The 24,855-nt window shown below is 38.7% G+C and overlaps 1 protein-coding gene across 7 annotated transcripts in view; it reads right to left on the bottom strand.

The window, feature by feature from the left end:
- Positions 1-24,855, bottom strand: part of LOC134213273 (aryl hydrocarbon receptor nuclear translocator homolog) — a 627,873-nt gene that overhangs the window by 217,093 nt on the left and 385,925 nt on the right. For all 7 annotated transcript variants that reach the window (XM_062692167.1, XM_062692165.1, XM_062692163.1 and 4 more), the window contains one exon: positions 11,280-11,440. In XM_062692167.1, coding sequence (XP_062548151.1) covers positions 11,280-11,440 — 161 coding nt within the window. The remainder of the gene's footprint in view (positions 1-11,279; positions 11,441-24,855) is intronic.

Below are 24,855 nucleotides of genomic sequence, written 5' to 3'. Positions count from 1 at the left end.
TCCCAAGAACGGTGTTATCCTAAGAAATTCTTTCGGAATCGCTTATTTGGAAATTGGTGCAATTGGATGTGCAGTGCTTTCAAAAAACTTCGAAGTGGATACGGATGAATGATCAGAACAGCTGAGGTCGAGCAGTGTGCATACGCTATCTCCCATGATGGACGAAAATGAAATTACATATCAGAGTGGCGCATTGGAAGAACAAAGCAAGTTCCCGATGGAGTTAAATATTCTATCGTCCTTACCAGGCGTTATCATGCTACATTTCTGTTAGTAGACCACTATCACCGACAGTACCTACACGGGAATAACGAAACAGTGTGCAACGAAATACGTCAGCGGTTTTACGTACCCCAACTCCGCATATTGATTCGCAAGGTTACCAAGCAGTGTTTAGTGTGTAAGATTAATAAAATTCGTCCAGTCATGCCTAGAATGGCCCCTCTTCGTTGGCCTGAAGCATTTTGAGCGGTCTATCTCAAAACGATGGGTGGCCCGCTTCCCATGCCCCACTATTCGAGCTGTCCAATGTTCATGAGGTAGCTACCTCGTGAATTTATTGTCACCCGCTTCGTTAGCCGTCGATGAGTTCTGACAACGGTAAAAATTTTGTCGGAGCTGCATACATCCTTAAAAACAGATTTTTTTTGTGTCTTTATTAAGGAGACTTTCAGCCCGAGGCTGGCTCATCTCCAAAAAAAACAGATGAAGCGTATTGAGATTGGAATAACGATTACGGTCAAACCTCCATGAGTCGATGTTCTATGACTCGATATAGACTCATGGAAGCAAATTATGCCATATTGAAAAATATTTTCAGAGCTATTGTGATGGTCCCTTCAAACAGCTTCCAGGGTTTTTTTTTATTCCACATCTCGATATTTCCATGAGTAGATGGTCCCTTCAATATCGACTCATGGAGGTTTGACTGTACGTTTACTACGGCACAGACAAAATTGGTTTCATCCTACCTCTTGCTCGGAACATCAGAGGCTCCTGGGAGCGTATGGTTCGTGAAATCAAAGTCGCTTTATATAGTCTTCCGCAAGAACAAGATCTAGAATGCTTCTGGAAGAGATGGGTACGTGAGTACCTTCCCACATTGACTCGGCGAACGAAATGGTTTGATGAGGTGGAACCAATTGAGCCAGGAAGTTTGGTGATCGTCATAGATGATCCAAGAGAAAAGGATCGATGCCATGTAGAGTACTGGAGGTGATAAGCGGTCAAGATGGACGAATCCGGTAAGCCCTGGTGCAGACGTTTACTGGAGTTGTCCGTCGTCCAGTTTCGAAACTACCAGTGTTGGTTATAGAGAGATCTGGTAAAGTTAGGTTAGGAAACCTTCCTTTACGGGAGGGGGATGTTGCGATAGAAACGGCAACACTGCCGAATTGAACCGTTCTACGAGAACTGTGAGAACATAGCAGAATTTGTCCCGATGGCATTTTGTGATTTTCTTGTGTCGCAATATGTGTTACATGTGTTAACTATATATTAAAATCTGATGTATTCCTAAATGTACAAAATTCATATTCTCTCACTAAGTGAGAAAAAGAGCCATCATTGTATCAAAAAAAGCGCTTAACAAATGTTTTTTCCAGATTGTTGCCCATTACAGAAAGACAGCTAGACATCAGCAGAAAAAAGGCGTTATTCTGAGGCACCGATGTTATCGATGCTATCTTAATGACCGAGGAGTTTTTTTTTATTCCAATTCGTGTCTCTTTAATCTGTAAATCAGAGCAAAACACCAGCGATAATGATATCGCCTGGTACAAGTAGCATCGAAAGTCTCCAACGCTGGAACGGCAGCATTTGCTATCACATCGTAGATGACAAGCTCCTACGATAGCGGCTGGGACAAATACGGTCCCAAAACAACCCATTTCGAGTTACCGCCCACGCCCCGCTACCTATTTAACTGCCGTAACATGCGATAGGAAATAGCTTTAACATCGATCCACTCGCCGCCTCTTCTTGCCATCCTAACCGCCCGCGTCCAACCTTACTAATGCAACCCTGTCTAATCCTAATAATGGGTGCCTGCTGCCAGGGTGGAAAAACTGTTGTGACACGCGGTAAAGGGAGGTGATAAAGGCCATTCGGGATCAACCATCTATAACAGGTGGTGCGCTTGCTTTCCCTTTCCTCTCCAAGTGGCGATGCGATGGTCAACTGAGCCGTTTGGTACGACCGCCACCGGGAAAGAAGCTTTATCTCTTTCGGCAGCCACCCAAGAAGAATGCGTATCTACTACAGGAAGACAATGAAATGGAGCCGAACAGTCAGCGCACCAAAAGAAAGGATAATCACTGACCAACGGCGGCGATGAAGAAAAGGAAGCGACTCCAAGTAAAAGATTCCCTACTCCTGCGCCAGCATGGATTGTTCGTTCGCAGAATAATAGCACACTTTCCACCGACCAGTGGGTACTTTTTGCTGTCCCACGAGTCTACGGCGACGACGACGACGACCGACGTCCACCCAGACCCAGGATGAATAGCATCGGAGTAAAACGGAGACAAAACACATTTTGCTGGGCAAGGATCATTTTTCACCTTCTATTTTCCGTTGCTCCTTTGGATGCGCCCAGTTCCCACTTTCAGTTGCACGAAGGTACGAACTCTCTGAATCTATCTTTGATTGCTCCTCTCCTACAGCTACAGCAGTCTCCTGGCTTGTGTTGTGTTCTATCTGTGTCCTAGACAACGTTCACGACACTGACTGCAGGATAGGTTGGATTACTTTAATAATGGTTTAATAAAAATGGAAAGAAGGCAATCTACTAGCGAGTAGGATAGGAGAATACAGCAGCATAAAACCGGATGATTCCGGTTCAATAACAAAAAATTAAATCGATTCATCTATGGCGAACTTGAACATTTTGAAGTCACTAAATAAGTCAGTATTTTCTTAAATATTTTACAGCTCATAATTTTAGTTATCGTCTACGTCTTTGAAAGTTTGTAAATCGATTTGGTTGACATTTTAACTCGACCTGTATATCCTTTTATGGCTAAAGAATGAAGATAATCAGAGTTACATTTTTCGATTTATAGTGCGTCGTTCGGTATTATATACCACGTGCGTAAGAAACAGATGATTGGTGGATAAATTCCCGCCGTCGCAACGGAGGTGGATGTGCTTAATGCCAGTAGCAGCTGATATCATAAATCTTGCTCCTGCTTTGGATCCACATGACACCCCATCGGGCAGCTTGAGTAATGTTCTGCTGGAACTCGTTCTCATGCTGAGCGGAATTACTTCTATGGTTTCGCTCATACAGCTAAAGGTCAAGACCTCCGAACTCATGGTCAGTCAATTAATATTGTGAAATGTTGAAAAATATTACTTGAGGTTATGCATCGAATCAAATAATTTATGAGGTTATTTAGTTTCCGGTAAAAATATTCTGTAGACGGTTCGAAAATTTTTAATTCCATGTTATAACAAAATTCTCGAAGAAATTCCTAAATTTGCTATCAGTAACACTTTTTTTCGCTCTTTTCAACCATTTTCAATGTACTCAATGGATTTTTTTACGCTGAGTTCAGATACATATCCACATTTTCTGTAACACGTCCCGTTTTTGAAATAAACGGGTTTCAATTCACAAAAGTACGTATTTTCATGGAAATTTGGTTTCCCTGCTCTGCAAAGCTGAATTTCGGCATCTCACTTTGAGAATAAAGTTTTAATTTTGTAGAAAGGGCCTTGCAAAATGCGTAGAAGTTAATGAATTTTTTTTGGCACAAAATTTAATTCACAAATGTATTTTCACAAACAAAAATTGGTTTCTGTGCTCTGCAAAGCTGAATTTCGGCTTCTCATTTCGAGAATAGAGTTTGAATTTTGTGAAATGGGCCATGGGTTGTTAATTTTTATTTGACACGTGCATTTATTGTGAATACTGAATTTTATTCACAAAAGTACGTATTTTCATACAAATTTGGTTTCTCTGCTCTGCAAAGCTGAGTTTCGGCTTTTCACTTTGAGAATAAAGTTTGAATTCCATAAAATGGGACTTGCAGTATGCATATTAGACCTCTTCATGTTTTCAAAAAGTATCAAAAATTCAACCGGTCAGCCCAGAATCATAATTCTTATGCTAAAGTAAGTCTCTTGTCAAATTTTCAGCTAATTCGGATAAAATTTCGAGGAGACTCAAGTCGATTTAGTGTTTTTGGGCTATTTTCAATTTTGGAAAAAATCTAACAAGAAATATAAACATCGAAAACTATCGCAACAACCTCTATACGGAAGCTTTTGGTGTGCTCTACAAGTCTTGTGAACATTGCGATTCGTTCCGTTCACGTTTTGTCCATGTTAAAGTGATTTTTAAGCTTTTAAGTGCATAAAAATACTGTTTCCCCCAAAAGTCGTTGTTCTACAAAATTCCTGAGTTTATGACAAATGATTGTAAATTTATTATATTATTATTCCTCTTTTTTCCTTGAAAATTTGAGTAATATAATTGCCCATGTGCGATTTATCGTTAAATTCTTAAAAATCAGAAGCTGAACATTTGTCATAAATTTGCACGTTAGGATTTCTTCAAGCAAGTTGTTCGAACAAAACATAAATCAAATCATATGATATTTGATGCTTACAACAAACGACTTCCAAATTTTGTTAATTTCACCATATGTCTGCATGCTTTTAACATTGAGTGCATCGTAGTAACAAGTGAATGCGAAGCTTCTTTGTTTGAACAACTTGTTTGAAGAAATCTCAGCGTGCAAATTTTTGACAAATGTTCAGCTTCTGATTTTTAAGAATTTAACGTGAAATCGCACATGGGAAATATTATTACTCAAATTTCCAGGAAAAAAAGAGGAATAATAATATAATAAATTTACAATCATTTATCATAAACTCAGGAACTTTGTAGAACAACGACTTTTGAGGGAAACAGTATTTTTATGCACTTAAAACAGTGATCCCCAAAGTGCGGCTCGCGGGCCGCATGCGGCCCTCCAAGTCTTTTCCTGCGGCCCGCGAAGGTTTTCCGAGAATACACTAAATGTGGCCCATTGATAAGCTTTATATGACAGCAAAAGCATTTTATCATTCCCAATATCTCGGTGTACTCCCCAACAAACAATTTTAGCTGAATAAGCTAGATTTTCAGCTGAAAATGACTATTTTTGGTCATAGAAGCGCATTACTGACCTTCAATGTTTGTTGAGTCGGGAACCTGCCAACTTCACATCAATATGTTGTTGAAGCACGATTTCTACTTCGTGAATAGTTATTATCATTATGATTCATTTGATTCATAAAATGCATAACTTCATACATGGATGATATGTAGGCCGACAGCAAATATACTTCGGTGTCATCACCCCGGGTTATGATAATAGAAAATTTGTATTTAATCGCGAATTTAAAGGAAGTCAAGGTTGAACTACCGGTAAAAACAATGTTGCCATACACTGTTCCGTAAAAAGAATGCTTTTATTTTTTTAAATAAGTTTGGTTTTGGGGAAATTGAGCTGAAATTTTGTGGATTATTGTCTCCAGAAAACACGTTAACTATCAACAATGGATACTGCTCAGATTACCATTCGAATTATTTTCAGAATCGCAAGCAGATTCTGTTCAGAGCCTTCAATCGGATTCTGTTCAGAATCTCAAACAGAATGCTAAACGGGCTCTATTCGAAATTTCAAACAAATTCCGAAAGATTTCTGTCCCGAATATCGACCAGAATTCTGTTCAGACTCGCGAATGGATTCTTTTTAGAACTCCAAACGGATTCTGTTTTAAATTCTGGTCGAATTCTGTTCAGATTCCCGAACGAATTTTTTTCAGAATCTCATAAGGAATTTTCAGAATCGTGAACGATTTTTTTCTTAGAATCTCGAGCAGATGCTGCTCAGAATTCCAATAGAATTTTTCTCAGAACCCCGAAAAACGGTACTATGTACCAAAAGTCAGCTATGGCGATTAAATCTGTAGAATGAAATGTCCTTACAAGTACATATTTGATTTGAAAAAAAATCACAGGTTTAAAATATTTTGTCCAAATATACAATATTCTGTAATATGCAATATGAACTGAAAAACAAATCTTGCAAATATACTGCGGCCCGCTTCAGCAGCTCAAAAATTCTGTACGGCCCTTGAAAGTAGGCGTGCTGGGGACCACTGACTTAAAAGCTTAAAAATCACTTTAACATGGAAAAAACGTGAACGGAACGAATCGCAATGTTCACAAGACTTGTAGAGCACACCAAAAGCTTCCGTATAGAGGTTGTTGCGATTGTTTTCGACGTTTGTATCCCTTGTTAGATTTTTTCCAAAATTGAAAATAGCCCAAAAACACTAAATCGACTTGAGTCACCTCGAAATTTTATCCGAATTAGCTGAAAATTTGACAGGAGACTTATTTTAGCATAAAAATTGTGATTCTGGGCTGACCGGTTGAATTTTTGATACTTTCTGAAAACATGAAGAGGTCTAATGCATATGGGTTGTTAATATTTATTTGATGCGAAAATTTGTAGTGAAAAACGGAATTTAATTCACAAAAGTGAGTATTTTCACAAACATTTGATTTCTCTGCTTTGCAAAGCTGAATTTTGTCTTCTCACTTTGAGAATGAAGTTTAATTTTGTAGAACGGGGCCTTGCAGAATGCATATAAGTTAATGAATTTTATTTGGCACATACATTTGTTGTGAAAAACGAGATTTAATTCACAAAAGTGTGTATTTTCACAAAAAAATGGTGTCTGTGCTCTGCAAAGCTGAATTTCGGCTTCTCATTTTGAGAATAGAGTTTGAATTTTGTGAAATGGTCCTTGCAGAAGGCATATGGGTTGTTGAATTTTATTTGGCACGTGCATTTATTGTGAACGCGGAATTTTATTCACAACAGTACGTATTTTCATCGCAATTTGGTTTCTCTACTCTCAAAAGTGAATTTCGGATTTAACTTTGATAATAAAGTTTTAATTGTGTAGAATGAGCCTTGCTGAATGCATATGGGTTGTCAGAAATTATTTGGCACGTACATTTGTTGTGAAAAACGGAGGTTAATTCACAAAAGTACAAAGCAGAACAAAGCTTTAATGATCGGCCGATTGTTCTGCTTACTGAAGAAAACACGACCAAACTCGACACTAATTTTTACTTTCTGATTAATTTACTCACCCGCAAAAAGCAGAACAAAACTTTGATGACCGGCCGATCGTTCTGCTTACTGAAGAAAACACGAACGGACTCGACACAAATTTTTACTTTCTAATTAATTTACTCATCCGCCCAAAAACCACGGATACAAATTTTGACTTTCTGAATAATTTACTCACCCGCCCAAAGCAGAACAATATTTCGATAACCGACCGATCGTTCTGCTTACTGAAGAAAACACGACCAGATTCGACCCAAATTTTTAATTTCTGATTAATTTACTCACACGCACAAAGCAGAACAAAACTTTGATGACCGACCGATCGTTCTGCTTACTGAAGAAAACACTTTCAACTTTCTGATTAATTTATTCACTCGCCCAAAGCAGAAAAATATTTCGATAATCGACCAATCGTTCTGCTTACTGAAGGAAATACGACCAGACTCGACTCAAATTTTTACTTTCTGATTAATTTACTCACCCGCAAAAAGCAGAACAAAACTTTGAAGACCGGACGATCGTTCTGCTTACTGAAGAAAACACGAACGGACTCGACACAAATTTTTACTTTCTGATTAATTTACTTACCGCACAAAGCAGAACAAAACTTTAATGACCGGCCGAATTTTGTTTTGTAAATTAAAACCCGTTTTTGTAAAAAAAAACTGGGCGTGTTACAAAAAATCTGAATACATTACTGAATTCAGCGAAGAAAAATCTTTCAAGTACACTGAAAATGGTTGAAGGGAGTAAGTAAAACACTGTTGACTAGTGTAATTTACACAGTTTGCGAAATATTCAAATTTCAAATTTCGAGAAAAATGTCAAAATTCCTGTTAGGAAATTGCCCCTATTCAATTTAGAAGAAGTCGCAATCCCCGTGAGGCGTTGTCGCAATTCCAGCTTATGAATTTTCGAAACCAACTTTACGAATCTTTGATAGGGTAAAACGTCCTATCGTTGTGGTATGCCCTAATGTTGCGGTAGTGTTAAAGTAGTCCATTCTGGATATAATACCATTGAAAACAATTGTGGGTACGCTAAAACTCTTGGGATTAACGACTAGAACAGCTTTTGTTTGACAAAATTCCGTTCAAAATGATGAAAAATCAACATTTTTCGTTAAAAATTTGAACCCTTTGAGCCTATTATTGCTGTAGTGCTAAGGTCCTATTGTTGCGGTATCGATCTCCATAAGAATTACATGCAATACCGCAACAATAGGACTGACCTTCAAAAAATATCGCAACGATAGGCAACTGCGTCCTAGTATTGCGGTAGTTTATATTTATTGTGATAAAAACAAAACATCATAAGTTCAGCACAATTGACGTAATATTTACAAAACTATAGTTAACGAGCATCCTATTTAACTACTACAATGTGGAAATCGACCAACAGGTAATTTTTGAAGAATTTTTGTAATCAATTTTATTTTGACACGGTGCTTAACCCCTCCATAATAGGTCGTTTTACCCTATTCGTTAGAAATACACTGGATTTTGTTTTTACACGATTTACATTTTCTCAATTTTCAACTCATCCTAAATGTTTAACGCATATTAATTATCATGCGATTTTTCTTTGATTTATTCTGGATTTTTTGAAACATGTTGCGAAGAGATTGGTGGCAAATTGAAGTCACACGATCAAAAATACGAGCGAAAAAAAATCCTGTGTAGTCCCACTTCCCGTTAGGGATTTTCCCAATTAGGGTGGTCTAACCGGTAGTATCGAAACCGGTAATACCGGTATTACCGGCCAATTTTGGGTACCGAAAATATCGGTATTAGAGACGGAAAATACCGGTATTTTCGGTATTTCAAATCTTGTTGTCAGTATCAAAAATCTCGAATAATTTTCACCTACTTATATCAGCTCAACTGTCTGTAATCACATCGAGCAAAAAATACAACAATTAAATGCGCGCATGAGTAACTGTACCCAAGTAAGCATCATTGACAACGTTTACGCTACAAAAAAAATCGATCAACATCGTCATTAATCATACCTGTTGCTTCATTCTCTTAGCCATCTGTCAAACTGCGAATGACTTTTTCTTCAATGAACATTGTTGAAATTGTTTCCATTCCAGCAATGTATGAAATTGTGAAAACCGTATGAGCCGTAGTAGTGCTTTTCCGGAGATCACCTGTGAAAAACGATTTTCTGGAAAAATTCTGGAAAAAGAATTTGAATTAGTGGCTGATGCCAAGCCACGCTGAAATAATTCAGACCCTCGAACCTGTTCAAGCTGTTGTGGAACTACTGCTCTGTGAGTACAGCTCTCTATATGAAGCCGACGTGGCGTTCCAATCTACGTTGAAACTAATATCAAATCAAGCCACAGAAATTTCCGCCACTATTTCGATGCTTTTAAGAAATGTGTCTAAGAGAGACGATCCAAATACGCCGATCTTTTTGCTCTTTTGAATGATTCTGCCGTAAAGCAATTGATCAGAAACGATTTCGGCATTTTCTTCGAGGCATCCAGGGCTATCTTGATTAATCAAGCGTATGGTATCTTGAAGCGTCTAATCATTCCTGATGCGACCGTTACAACTGAGAAAACGACCATACCTGACGATCGGTACGAAGAAGATGCCTCTATGGTTATTTTTCTGGTTTATCGTTTAAAGAAAACTTGTGAAGAGACTGTAGCGTTGCTGGTGGCAAATACGTTGACGCCAGAATCCTTGCATACAATCCGTAAGGAATTCTCCTACTATGAATCGGAAGGGATTAAGGACAAATATTTGACACTGATTTTCAACGGTCTTAGAACCATTCGTCCAACTTCGGTTGAACCAGAGAGGGCATTCTCAGTAGTTGGAAACATTGCTAACAAAATCCAATGCGGATTGAGAGATGAGTCACTCAGTATGTAATGTCTACTTAAGTTTCGCTTTGCCCAGCTCAACAAGCAATGATTTTAACATTTGAAGTTTGTCAACAAATATTTTGTTTCATCCAAAACTCCAAATCAAAAGTTTTCCTTTTACAACCTGAAATTTTCACAAAAACCGGTATTACCGGTATTGACTCCATCAAATATCCAATACCGGTATTTGACAAAAAATGGCCAATACCGACCACCCTAGTCCCAATCTCTGATAGGGATTGTCCCAATCTCCAATAGGGATTGTCCCAATTACCTTTACGAATTGTAGCGATTGTTTTTAGGTTTTGCGAAAACAACATAGGTAGAATGTTTTTCAGCAAGTCATTTGGTGAAATATCGCTTTATCAAAATCAGATAGAAAAATTGACATGTACGCTGCATCAGCTATTGAACCTGAAGCATATGTTGCTTTTTAATTCCCTAAAATCATAAATTCGAAAGTGGAGCAAATTACCTTGCGGTGCAGATTAGAAACTCAATCATTAAACTTGTCTACTTTTATGGCGCCTCCCTGCCTTCTCCTGGCCAACGCTAGCCCCGCGTCCCAGAGTTTTTTTTTATATCCCCTCGTTAAATTATCCACTCTTCGTTCGAATCCGGTCAGCAGCGAGCGCGTTTCAACAACAGGAACATCATCACAGCCCGGGATAGGATTGCGGAAAGCCATCAGTAGCACACCGAAAAGTTTTATTTTCTCATTTTCCGGAGAAATGACTTTTTTCTTTCACCTTCCCTCCGCGTACCCAAACCCAAACCGCCATCACATCGCGTTGATCAAGATCCAAGCAAAATCAGTAGGCAGCAGGAGTAGGAGGGCAAGAACACATAAACAAACTTTAACCAGATTATCATAATTCCTCGGATGCAGTGAAATTGCTGCAGTGAACAACACAGGAATGTTTTCTATACAGAAACTGTTCCGGCTGTCGCTGTTGTCAAAGTCGTTAAAAATTTGTCTCACTTTCTGGTTTATGGCTGATTCTTGTTTTCTGATAGATGATGAGCTCTCATCCACGTGCTTCACCGAGGTTATTAAAAATGTGTATAATCTTCCTCATAGGAAGTGGGGAGTTGAAATGCACCTTCTGTCCGTATCGACTAAATTTAGTCTAGTGGTTCAAATATATTAAATGACTGACTGGGTGTGTGGATGGATTTAGATTCAAAGATAAGATTTCGTATAACTAAACCCAATTCTTGATAACGTTGGGTGAGTAAGATTTCAGAAGATCACTTACCTCGTAACGCCTTCATGTGTGCCACCGCCATCCGCAGGATCGTCAGTTTGTCCGGTTTCCGCGCCAGGGCACTGCACGTGGGTACCATGTCCGACAGCTCCGTGATGTAGGCGGTCATTTTGTTTCGCCTCCGCCGTTCGATTTCGCAGTGGTTTTCCCTACTGTAAAGAGAGAGAATCGAAAAACGATCCAACATTAGATATCTGACAAAATTTATTTGCTTTGGACACGTCCAATTTCTGGTCCAAATACAATTTGATTTTAATTCAAATCGGATTTGGTTCGCAATAAACAATTTAAAAGCTAACATGTTCAGTAGCGTCATATTCATTCTTCCCAAGATCCCTTCCATCATAAATTGGACAAAGGTCACTCATTCCCGACGCTTTCGAAGCTCCCTCTCCAGCGACGACAGCGGAGGTCGTCACAAATGTGTGAACATCATGATTTCACCTCTGCCTAAAGCCATCGACAACAGCTCAACTCGATTGTCTGAATTGATCAAATAATGACCCCTAAATTGAACATAATTCTTTCGGCATCTGATCTTCTCGGCGGACATGATCCGATCGGTACGCCACGGCCCGGAAGATCAATCGGAAGAACCCCACCTCACTGCTGCTGCTGCTGGTGGGTTCAAAAGGGCAGCCAACCATCGTCATCGTCGTCATTATTTCAACCGTTTCGGTCGGTCGTTCCCCAAGAGGCTCGGAAAATTGAATCCCGGATCGATTCATGGCATATCGGCGACGCGAAGCAAATGGAAGAGAGCCCCCAAACAGTAAGAAATGAATCATAAATATAGAGGAATTCATAATCGTAAAAAATAAGAGAGGCAGTGAAGTGCAGGCGAACGCGAGCGATATGGGAAAAGGGAAGGGCCTCTCCGTCAGTGGGGCCTATATGTATGGGAAAGGAATAAGGGCCACTCGAATGACGCAATCGCGACGCGGTCGGGGAGCACAGAACCAATAAGGGGCACATGAATGGGAAGAGATCGGTGGGTAACAGTATCAAAAAGACCGCAGTGTATCGTAATAGTAATGATAATAATAATAACAATTATTATTATTGTTATTTTACTTTATTTCTTTTTATTGCCGGACGATTTGAAATGAAGCCAGCTTCGAAGCTACAGTTGGTACAAAAAATAGAAAATATGGTCAAAATATTCAGATGGTGGTGAAATAGCGACCTCATCAATAATCGAGTGTATCCACTATGAAATTAGATTACCACTGCTGGTCAAAACGAGAAAAATCTTCACGGGTAACGCGCATATATTTTTCAGCTTCTGCTATGTAAATTTTGTTCCTGATAAAGTAAGCCAATAATTTCATCAATTTGTAATTTGTAATGATTCTACATAAAAAAAATTATATTTTATGACAAAAAGGAAGCGGTTTCCGAATTTCTGTCAGTTTTTTTTCAATAGATATTTTATTAACGTGATTGTTCATCTTTTCTTAATTTCATATTTCCGTCAGTGATTACATTACAAGGTTATGATATTTACTTGATTTTTAGGTTTCAAATCGGAGAGCCGATAGTTACCGGATCAAATTTGAATATTCATTCGCCTCGAAAAACTTTCAAGCAGAAGCCACAATAAAACTAAAATGTAGTTGGCAAACAGTCTACAGCAAGCACTGTGAATTGTACCAGAATGTTCCTTGTCCCCAAAAAGTTGGCTCAGAAGTGGAAGAATCAATCCGAGAAGGGCTTTCTTGTTGGAACAGTTGGTCTTTGGAAGCTTGCGCGGATCTATTTGAGGAAGTAGCGTCAAAACGACCCAGCTTTTGTCGACAAGGTTGCTAATCGATTATTCGAGATTTTACGACATCCCTAGTAGCGTATGACGTCAGATTTGAATTGTGTGAAATGATTGGATGAAGAGAACAGAAAAATAACTTCACGCTGCACTTCTTTTGACATTAACATTCAACAGCGTGGTATGCAGTGTGGTGAAATCTCAATTATTAAATAAATATCAGTTGAAAATGTAGATTTATGAAATTTAGAAATACTTGTTTGGATACACGTGGAGACAGACATAATTATATGCATATGAAACTACAGACCAGATATTTAAAATCCTGTGGGGATTTCCTTGCCCCAATTTGCCCCTCTGTTGCATATGAAGTCTTCAAATATCACTATTGTCGACCTTAAATCGCCGATAACAAGTCATGTTTGCAAACAACATCCCTGGTATCTTCCAAAAAGTGGTCTATTTTGATTATACATACATTTTTGTAGAACATTGTATTGACCTGAAACTGTTAGTTTCGAAAATATATTTAAATACTGTTTTTTTAGGGTCTGTCCATAAAAAACGCCCGTATTCCAAAAACGATGATAAATGGACACTCGGTGTCTTCAGCAATAAAATTCATAACAAATTACACTACAAATTTGCCAAATACACCATATTTAAAAATCGTTTATTAAAGAAGTTACATTTTGCAGCGCCACCTGTGGCAAAAATTGGAACTACAACTTTTTGTCATTCGATACGCCATATTTTTCTAAAATGTATTCCCGAAGACACCGATGCCAAAAAATAACACCCTGAAGTGTTGCAAAAAAGTTCACGATTTTCGCCAAACGCATAACTGTGGGACGTTTGGCCCAAAGTCATTCGGCCGTGACGCCGTTTGGTCAAACAAACTATCAGGCCGAATTCTATTTGGTTGAAAATGCCATTTGGTCGAAAATATATTTTAACCGAACAGGTCATTTGGACAAAAATGCCTTTTGCCCGAAATGGTCGTTTGGCAGTGAAGGCCATTTTTTCCAAAAATGTCGTTTGGCCGAGTGGGTTACATGACCGAAAATATATCAATATAAGACAGTAAATGTTGTTGATGGACGGGTCATATAGCCAAATATGGCGTTTGACCGAACAATAGTGGATGTGAAGAGTGTGAAGTGATTAATGATAACTGGAAAGTGTGAAGAAAGATATGAGAAATGGAAAATAACGGATGTGAGCGATAAGTAGGAAATAAGATGTAAGAAATAAGAAATAAGATGTAAGAAATAATGACATTTAGAAAATTCAAATATCCCTCTATTAGTTGCATTTACTTAGCTAAGACTATAAAATCGCCAAAGAGCAGATTTTTTTAAACTGAGTGTAGCACACGCTGATGGTGACCCGTTCGGCCAAATGACATTCTCGGCCATATGACCTGTTCGGCCAAACGGCCCTTTCTACCATACGACAATCTCAGTCAAACGTAATTTCAGCCAAACCGCTTTCGGCTTAATAACAGTTTCAGCCAAACGTTCAATTCGGCCAAATGGAATTCGGTTAGATGACATCCCGCCTAACGTGTTATTTGGTCAAGAGGAATTCGGCAAAATGGCTTTTAGCCGAATTGCTTTCGGCCAAACGACCCCTTTTCCTGTTGGCAGGAAGCCGTCTTGGGACTGGCTGGTTCAATTCCTTCGCGATCATCAAAAGTTAGGAACATTTTTAGCAAACGTTTTGTTGCAAATCATTAGGATGAGTCGAACAGGAGTAACACGCAAAACAATCAGGGATTACATTGAAAGTTTGAAGATTTGACTCAACGGAGTTTCTGCTTCCAACATATTTAACTATGATGAGACGAATATGACGATGAGGAAAGAAGATGGTCCAGAGAAGATGAATGCCACTCTACTGTTTCGGAGAGCTACTCTACTACTCCGAAACTACTATCTACTGTTTTGGAGAGCTGTTTCCAACATACGTGGTGTTCAAGGCAGAGCATCCGAAGGGCTATTCGAAGGGCTAAGAGAACGCGCTACAATCGAAGTGCTTCTGGCTAGTTCGACGAAAAGGATTTTGAAGATTGGTTCATAACGCTTTTCCTGCCAGTAGCGAGGCATTTGAACAGATCAGCGATCAGAAACAATTTTCCATCAGATATAAATCTAAAGGTTGTTTTTATTTGCAATAATGATGAAGAGGATTCGACTGATGTTGGTATATCGGAACTACTTCTAACGGCGTTGCAGTCTTGGATAATCAAAACGAATGTTTTAGATTTTTCCCGACGTTTCGACTCTATTTAGAGTCTTCTTCAAGGGGAGAATTCTACGAAATCGTTTGTCGTTTAATATGTACCTTTGCACGACACACGATTTCGTAGAATCCTCCCCTTGAAGAAGACTCGAAATAGAGTCGAAACGTCGGGAAAAATCTAAAACATTCGTTTTGATTATCCAAGACTGCAACGCCGTTAGAAGTAGTTCCGATGTTTTTATTTGCTTTCAAAAAGGTATAATGTTCATCTTCTTGCCACCGATTGCAACCCGTCTGACCAGCGAATCGAAATTATATTCATGAGCATACAACAAAAGAGATCCTAGGTCACAGCTATATTTTTTCGTCGATACACACAAGGCGTAACAGATTGGACGAGTTCCATCGCGGTAAAACTCATTACATTCCAATAAAAAATAATTTTAGTACATTTTGTTCATCCGGGATGACTTAGTTCCATTATAAGGGTCCTTATCTTGACGCGTTTTTTGGTTTAGTCGTATGCATATCAGTGTACAAAGAGTAAATGGTTTTAAGTAGTCAGAGCAGGGGTGGCATTGCGCATCTCGACTCGAAATGAGCAAACCATGCAAACTGTTATACAAAAGAGCTATCGAAAAGGAATGCGCAATGAGGACCCAGGTCGACTGATTTAGCTCGAAAAGATCTTTCATGAAGTTTATTATCTTTCGCTCCTATTCAGAACGTTGCTACGCAGGGCAGTTAATGTGATTCAAATAAAAAGGTCAAATGCAAAAGGGTGTAAGTGACAAACACTTAGCTTTGGAAAATGGGAATTTATTACTAATTTTTTATAGGTATGGATAATGTATAAGGTACACCGGGGCAAGTTGAAAAGGGTTTTTGAAAGTTGAACTTTGAAGTGCTGTAAAAAAATCACCCTTTGATAAATTTTAAGTCCGTTTGCGGTGTTTGCTAGTTCGGGCCAAAGATTATACATAAAAAATAAGCAACCTTACCAAACTTTTTTATAAATATTTTGCATACTAAAATTATTTTTGTATATGCTCCGTTTCAACTTGCCCCGCATATCGGGGTAAGTTGAAACACTGCGCTGTATACAAACATAAACTAACTGTACCGTATCAAAAACAAAATATATGTACGAAGTGTGACTCAAGAAAAAGGTGACTATACTGCCAAAATTCGCATAATAGTTCCATGTATACTTTTGACGATTTTGATTATCTTTCAGAAATTAGCTTAAAATTGTCTCCTAAAACCCTGACAAAATAGTAGGCTTTGTTTTAGAAATTTGAAAATCAAATTCCGCTTGTCTCATCTTGAAATTTACTCGCATAAAAGTCACATTCCATATTTTGATACTCTATACTCTTTTCTTTGAATTGTACGCTTGATTAAATCGGCTGTGGCTTCTTCATAAATTCACATTAATTAACCAGCGTATCTTTAATAGACCCTCGATTGGAGAAAGGGGGGCTGGGGAAGTTAAAGGTGGAGTTAACGAAATGTTTACATGCTCTATGATTTATTTTTTGAGAGCCAGTGCTCACAGCGAGGCAAAGTAGATTACTAATTTCAATACTAGACCATGCAGCTTAAACATAGCCCCTTTTTATTCTATTCTTCAGTTGAGATTGTAGGAGGGTTGCATTCACGATGGAATGGGCAGAAATTTATTAAATTAATTTTTAGAGTTTTAGACCTTTCTATTAATTTTTGTTTTCCGAATGTATTTACGACCATGTTGAATTCTGGAAATTTTAATTGCGAGGGTGACGTTTTGAATCGTTGTTTCAACTTGCCCCGCACCACGCATTTCTATTTGCCCCGATGGGTTTAAAATGCGAAGCAATATCAAACTACCAAAATACAAAAATTAAAACGTATCTTCCATCGATTTTTCATAATCATTGTTTTTATTCAACATTAAATGATTACCTACCGTGAAAATTTGATGAAAAAACACTTTCAAACATCATTTAAGACCTGTTTCATTGGCGCGTCAAAAAGTTGGTTCGAATTTTGCAAAGGGCGAAAAATAAACAATGGCAGGGATTGCTTTTTGTAGCTGCAATCTTCCAGGAATGGCAGTCAAAAGGTGCGTTGAGGGGAGTAATTTGTTGAAAAAAATAATCAAGACATTCGGTCATTGCTGATCTAAATTACAGCTTCCGTTTCAACTTACCCCGCATTTCAACTTGCCCCGGTGTACCTTAAACTAAACTTAAGGGGCCCTCCTTAGCCGTGCGGTAAGACGTGCGGCTACAAAGCAAGACCATGATGAGGATGGCTGGGTTCGATTCCCGGTGCCGGTCTAGACAATTTTCGGATTGGAAATTGTCTCGACTTCCCTGGGCATAAAAGTAACATCGTGTTAGCCTCATGATATACGAATGCAAAAATGGTAACTTGGCTTAGAAATCTCGCAGTTAATAACTGTGGAAGTGCTTAATGAACACTAAGCTGCGAGGCGGCTCTATCTCAGTGTGGGGATGTAATGCCAATAAGAAGAAGAAGATGTATAAACTATATCAACATATTGCCTCAAAGCTCTATAACTAAAGCATTTTTTCTGTAATCGAGTCAAATTTTATCAAAGTATCACCCCTCTGCTTCTAGATCCCTCATATGTCGTTGGTAGTTTGAGCAGCTTGGAAAATGAGACAATTGTTTACAATATGGTTCGCTGAAAGCTGACACTTGCATGCTTCACAGGTGGGGTGAAACATGCCACCGTCGGGATGGCTTTGGGACAGTTAGGCGAATGACATTTCGTCGAATGACATTTAGTCGAAAGGACATTTGGTCAAATGGACATTTAGTCGAAAGGACATTTAGTCGAACGTTAAAAGCGAATTTCAGTCGGTAATAGATAGATAGTAAAATGGATATTACGTCAATAGATTTTTATTATTATTGGATGCATGGATAAGCTGATTCGAGGAATTCAGTGGACGTGGGGAAATTCAATCTGCAGCGGAAGAAACAAATATGGAAGTTAATGAAAATTTTTCACCTGAGCTAAAGCAAACTTCTGGAGACCCTGGTGGATTATAGAAAAAATGAAAACCAATAGAAATAGAAAAATATTAGATACTCATACTGCTTAATACTCTCTATTCTATTTTTCTGCATTTGGTCAAACGATATTTTGTCGAAGGGCGGTTACTCGAATTATTTTACAACCATAATTCGTTAATTATTGGCCGAAAATTTAATTTCGACCAAATGTCTTTTCGACGTAATGTCTAATGACGAAACATCCAGTTTCGTCGTAGTCGGTTAGAGGGGTTCGCCAAGGTATATCCAGTCAGAAAAATACATCGTTTTCCTATTATTTATTCTTTACATGAACCCATCATTCATTGGACAATATTGGAGTAATAATTATGTGACTTTTTGAAACACCGCAATAAATAATATATTTTTTAATTGTTATTGACTTAAGTTTTTTCTTCAAATATCCATTCGATGGAACGTCATTCGACTAAATGTATCAAAATTATTCATTCGAAAATCCGTTTCCGACCAAATGTCCTATCTACCAAAAGTAGGAAGATTCTTCATTCTAAAATCTGATTTTGACTAAATGTCCATTCGATCAAATGTTTATTCGACGTAGTGTCCTTTCGACCAAACGTCGTTCGACCAAATATCCGACGTCTCTAGTGGACTTAAAATTAATTTTTGACTAAATGTCCCTTAGACCAAATGTCCATTTGACGGAATGTCCTTTCAACCAAATGTCATTCGACTAAATGTCAATCGACGACATGTCATTAGACGAAATTTCTTTCGGCGAAATGGTATAGATTCCGTCGAGATTTTGTATGGCATTGATTTGCCCCGTACGGAGCCTCGACAAAATAACCTGCCCTCGTCGGGCTGTCGGGCCGTCTCCCGGAAGGTTGGAGTTTTTGACCATCCGGTAAAACGACCTCCTGATTGATCCTAGTCAACATCACAACCTTGATCAAATCGCTTTTCAGTTTTAACCATTGCTACCGGCAGATGCCTTGGTATATTGTAAACATCATGGTAGAAAAACATCATCATCCGGTAGAACGACCTCCTGTTTCACCCTATGCTTCGCGTCGGCTGCCGGGACCACCCCGAATGCCGCAGTGGCCGTGGATCCACATAAGTGTAACAACTCCTGTCGGAGATCGCTTCAATTGCCTGTATGTAGATATGTTTGCTGGTAGGGGAGGCCAGGGCCGTCAGCACACTGAATGAGTCAGCTCTGGGTCAAACCATGGCCTGGAGGAGGGCCGCAGCTTCCACAGAAAATACCTAGCAGTAGTTCGACTCAATGAAGCGAAAGATTCTGAGACGCAGGCTGGCTTCCCGTAAAGGTTCAAAGAATGAAAAAAAATCCTAAAAGCAGACTAGGAAGCCTTATCAACGAAATGAAGAAATGACCACTTTTGTCATTAGTTATACTTTGTTTATTCATCAAGTTTTAGAAACATGTTTTCTCACCATTTTTCATTTGTGTAAACTAAGAGTGAAACAACAAATATTGGCCAACTTTGCTTCGCTTCCTTCCCGTTATCATCGTAACTGAATCAGAGTCCACAAAGGAAAAATATCAAAGAAAGGGATTGATTCCTCATAAAAATACTTCGCGCGGCAGTCGGCAAGTCGATCCTCTTCATCGACGATGCTTGTTTGGCTTATGCGGGAGTGAACCTCAAAGTTTTACTTTTTCCCTATACTCGCTCGGCACAAAAACCGGACCACAGGAAAAGCTATTTTGCAGTCGTCGTAACAATCGAATCGTGAAACTCGTAATTGCTGGTGCATCCATATGAGGGGTGGGTGTCTCCGCCCCGGTCGCAGGCAAATCGAATCGAATGATGAGGCGATATGGGGAAGAAAATCCGATTGCCCAAGTCACAGCAGTGCGCAAATTCGTATGAATTAATAAACGGTTCCAGTTTTGCCATCGTCGTCGTTTGGAAAGGTGTGACACGCGATCGAATAAAAATATTGAGTTATGCAGGTTAATTAGAATGTGCGAGCGAAACGGGCACAATTGGCAACACACAAACACGGTAGTAGGGTGGAGACCAGTTACATTACAAGGAAAACGATTTTAGGGTGGGCACTGGCAGCTTCCGTAGCACAGTGGTTAGACGCGCGGCTGCGAAGCAGACCATGCAGAAGTTTCGAATCATAGTCAGGCATACACGCTAACTTTTACCTACTTAGTGTCTGAGTAAAATAGTATTTCCCTCTACTTCTTTCCTAGGGAAATTTTACTCAATTCCGCCAAAAGCAGTACTACTCAAAACTAGAAGTAACCTATCTTTGACGGGAAATGAGTAAACTTTTATTGGGACAAAGGTAATTTAAAACTTACAGTAATGAAATAAGATTCCAATAATTGATTTTATTAAAATCATCCGAGTTTGGTAAGGAAAAAAAATATACAGATTTTGCAAGGATTTTATGCAGAACTGTATTAAAATCTGCCATCTGCTGGTTGAGTGTACATAATATGTCTTTTTTTAAATCAACAAGTTGAATAAATTACATTTTTCTTTAGCTCAAAGTTTCCTTGGTAAAACCTGTCGCAAAACAGAATACGCAGCCACTTTTTAGTTCATGAACATTGAAAAACAGTACGACCTTTTTAGCCAAAAGAAAATCAGCCTGTAGCTAGAACATAGCACCTCATATACGTTTTCATCAAAAACAATGGTGTTTAGAACGTGTCAATATTGGAAGAACACAGTTCATAATCCTGCTGTCCTGTTGTCATCCGCACCCTCAATTTTGCTCGAATGTATACCGAAGCATTAACCCAAACAAAGAGGATCCTTTTCGTAACACCATCATTGCTCGGTAGCGGTCCGTTCACTCCATCGACCATCACCACCAGGAGAACGACGACAACGTAGTCCATGATGGCCCATTCCGAATCGAACTTTTCCGTAATAAGTTTACTTTTAGGATTAATTGAAAGTAAAGATAAATTAAGAAATTATTTTGTACTGCTACTGTCCTTTTCAAGCACACCTGTGGGGAAAAGAGTGCACGTGACCCAAATCTGTCCAATTGTTTGTGTGACTGTGACTGCAGCAGGAACAGCAATAATCGTTGTCATTAATTTATGGCCACTTTCGGTTCCGACGAGCTAGCTAGCTGCCATGGTGTATTACCATATGAATCATGTACCCCCAACCTCCTTCTCATCCACGGGAGCCAACCGCAATCGAGGGAGGTTTGTTTGGCTGTATTTCAACCCGCGCGCCGTGTTGGTCAGGTACCTCGAAGTCAAATCAATTATAACCGGTAGTGGCCACTGGTCACATCAACTGGTGCACCCGTATATTGTTTACTGTAGGACCACACCGCCCGCGCCGATATAGGTACCTACCGACCAGTACCAGTGATTATGGTAATCAGCTCGATATGCATTTCTCGGAGCTGCTGTTCTTGTTGCATGTCCGGGTGGTAGCACCTCACACCCTCACACCGGAATCGTTCTGCACTTGCAGGGGGGCAAGTGGAGTTCCACCGAAAACGATGGGAAATTGCATACAAGGGTGTTCACTTTTCACCTCAAACCACTACTGCACAATAACTTCTGGTTAAGATGGTCAAAACGCTAACAGGAATGGGTTCAATTTGCGGAAAAAAATTATAGAATAAAACAATTTATACAAAGAGAAGCACAATTCCAGAATAGAGATTTAAATCACATAAGTAAGGGAATATTCATTAATTATGTAATGCAAAAATGGCCATTTTTGGCTCCTTTTCTCCCAGTGTAACACTTTTTGTATGACAAATTTTGCATGGGTCGTCACACTTCTCACAACGTTGTGTAACGTCTAAGCGTTACGTAATTAATAGGCGATCCCTAACTAACAGTATTTTGTGATCCTATTACTATAGTTGTACGGATTTGGTAATTGATGCGATCCATACGACCTTTATGAAAAGTGTAAAACTGTTCAACGAATTTTCAAATCTGGCTAAAACTTCACGGGACCTTCATGGGCTTTTATGAAACTAAGTACGCGGTTTTTGAGACATTCTTCCTTGTACAGCTTAGAGTCCATCGTCTTATTCGTCACGAACACTTTGGTCTTTGCTCTGTAGCTGCATATCCCTCGCCAAATCATCATTTTTTTTTGGCAAATTTGTCCATAAAAGCAAACTCAATCTCGCAGGAACAACTCCTTGTGCCGTCGCCATGCGGAATTTTTGGCCAGGAATCTGTCCTAAATCCATTTTGACATACGTTCCACCGTCGATGAGCAGGATTACCAAGGGGTGTGTGCAGATTTTTTTCTCTACTCTCGGCTTCCATTTGGAATATTTTTTGATTCGCTGCGCGAAACTGCATGAAATTTAGACCACAGAAAGTGGGTGCCTAGGTAAACAAAAAATAATTCTTGGAGTGGTCACTTCCCGTGCCGCTGGCGCTGCAATACAATAAATGATTCTGGATTCTAACTGGACAGAGCTTTAGTGGAATTAAACTCGTCTTATGACAGGTGAAGACATTCCACTAAAAAACTTAATAATTTTCTCAAGGGAATCTTGATTTTGAAGGCTTGAATGTGTATTTGATAGAAATGTTTTTATTTTCATATTGAAAACTTGAAATGTTCAACATATCGAATAAATAATTAAATGAAAATACCTGAGCCACTGTTTTCCGTCAACTGGAGCACCCGAGCAACACGCTTGTAATAGAGGAGTTTCTATTACTCATATCCGACCAAACTGAGTCATATAAGATTAGCTGCAACCAAATCTGCCAGAACTGTGCTACTAAGGCAAGGTCATCATGGTCTGTGATGTACTTTAAAACCATTTCGTCCTTTTTTTTTCTTTGTGTACTGACGACGGTATTTTTCGGCTCTTTCAGTCTTTATGATAAGCTAAAACGGGTTTTACGTCAACTATCCAACGTTTCGGTGTTTATTACACCTTCTTCAGGAATTAAGGGCCATGAGGGTGAATCGAACTCGCCGAAACATCATCCAATTGAGACGTTTTGGCTCATCATGAAGACGAGACTATGTGAAAGGTGTAATAAACATCGAAACATCGGAAGTTGACGCAAAATCTGTTTTAGCTTATCATAAAGACTGAAAGAGCCGATCAATCAATCACAGCCCAAAGCAACAATCAACTTTTTTTTGTTTAACTAACTAACATGTCTCTACAATGACTGTTTAAAACTGTGAAAGTTTGAAAAAGGAACATCCTCACCGGCTAACCCATGGGTTCCCAAACTGTGGGTCACGAAAAGCAATTCATTCTTTAACTAGCGGATCAATGGATGCAACATTCCAGATTAATGTTTTCCTTATGTCTACGACTTGGAGAGACGACTTTCAATACTTTCTTCAGACAAAGTCTCAAGGAGAAAAGTAGATTCATGAATTTTGTATGGATAATGAAGTAACAAAAAAAAAAAGGATTTTATTCGAAAAATTCTTGGCTAAATGTATTATAATTTTAAAAGCACTCTAATCAAGTATGTTATCTCAATTTTTATACTTCATTCAAAAAAGCAGTTAATGCTTAAGATTGTTCAATTTCTAATACCACAGTCAAAAAAAATGTTTGACTGCAAAATTTGCATAACTCTTTAGAGGTATTTTAATTCTTCTAATTTTAATTCATGCCATGTTATATTTTCATGTTTCTACTTTTTCAAGGTTTTTTTCTAGGTGAGCACTGATGGAGGAGTCGCCCATATGCATGATGATGATCCATAATTTCAGTTCTATGGTGCATAATTATTACATAATTATTAATAACATATGATACTAAGATTTGAAAAATTTAGTGGGTCAAAAAATGAAGGATAATTTGACCAAAATTATGGATCAGCATCACGTTAAAAATGCGCTCAGGAAACTCCTAAGCTATTTTATGAATTTAGCATTTCATGGAACAATCATGTGTTATTTACGGATCGTTTTTAATTTTTTTTATGGATCGTTTTTGCATATTTAACAATGCAAAGAAATGGCTGCCTGCTAAATCTACTCCTACTCAAAAATGGAATATAAAATTGATGAGACTTTGGTGAACATAATGAAGGTGTAAAAAGCATTTGGTGGCTCCCAAGTAGTACCTTTGTGCCGACCCATTCTGAGAGTTCCAAAGTCCCAAAAGCCAGCTGATCGGTAAAAATGGCACTCATGCTTTGCAGCAACACAAACAAGTACACTTTACTGCACTACTTTACTTTTTTCAAAGCGGAACATAACGCGTGGCGGCGGTGCAAGTTTGGGAAACCTTCATACTTTTATTTAACGCTCACATTAAGACGAATAAATTTAAATCAGCGAAAAGCCATCCAATCATCGCTCAATAGGCTACAGGAAAAAATAATAACGATTGTGTGCTTTTTATTTTCCGATATAAAATACCGCTGAACACAAAACAAACACTCGTGCATTTTGCAGAAGCTATCTATCCGGCAAGATCCGAAATCCTTATCGAGAAAAAATCGGAGGCGTAGCACCAGACAAACCAAAAAAAACGAAGGCTAGAGAAAATGCTGTCAAAATATGAAGC

The sequence above is a fragment of the Armigeres subalbatus genome, chromosome 2 (assembly GCF_024139115.2).
Source record: "Armigeres subalbatus isolate Guangzhou_Male chromosome 2, GZ_Asu_2, whole genome shotgun sequence".
Classification (NCBI taxonomy): Eukaryota; Metazoa; Arthropoda; class Insecta; order Diptera; family Culicidae; genus Armigeres; species Armigeres subalbatus.
The sequence above is the reverse complement of the archived record's forward strand: the minus strand, read 5'-3'. Positions and strand labels throughout refer to the sequence as shown.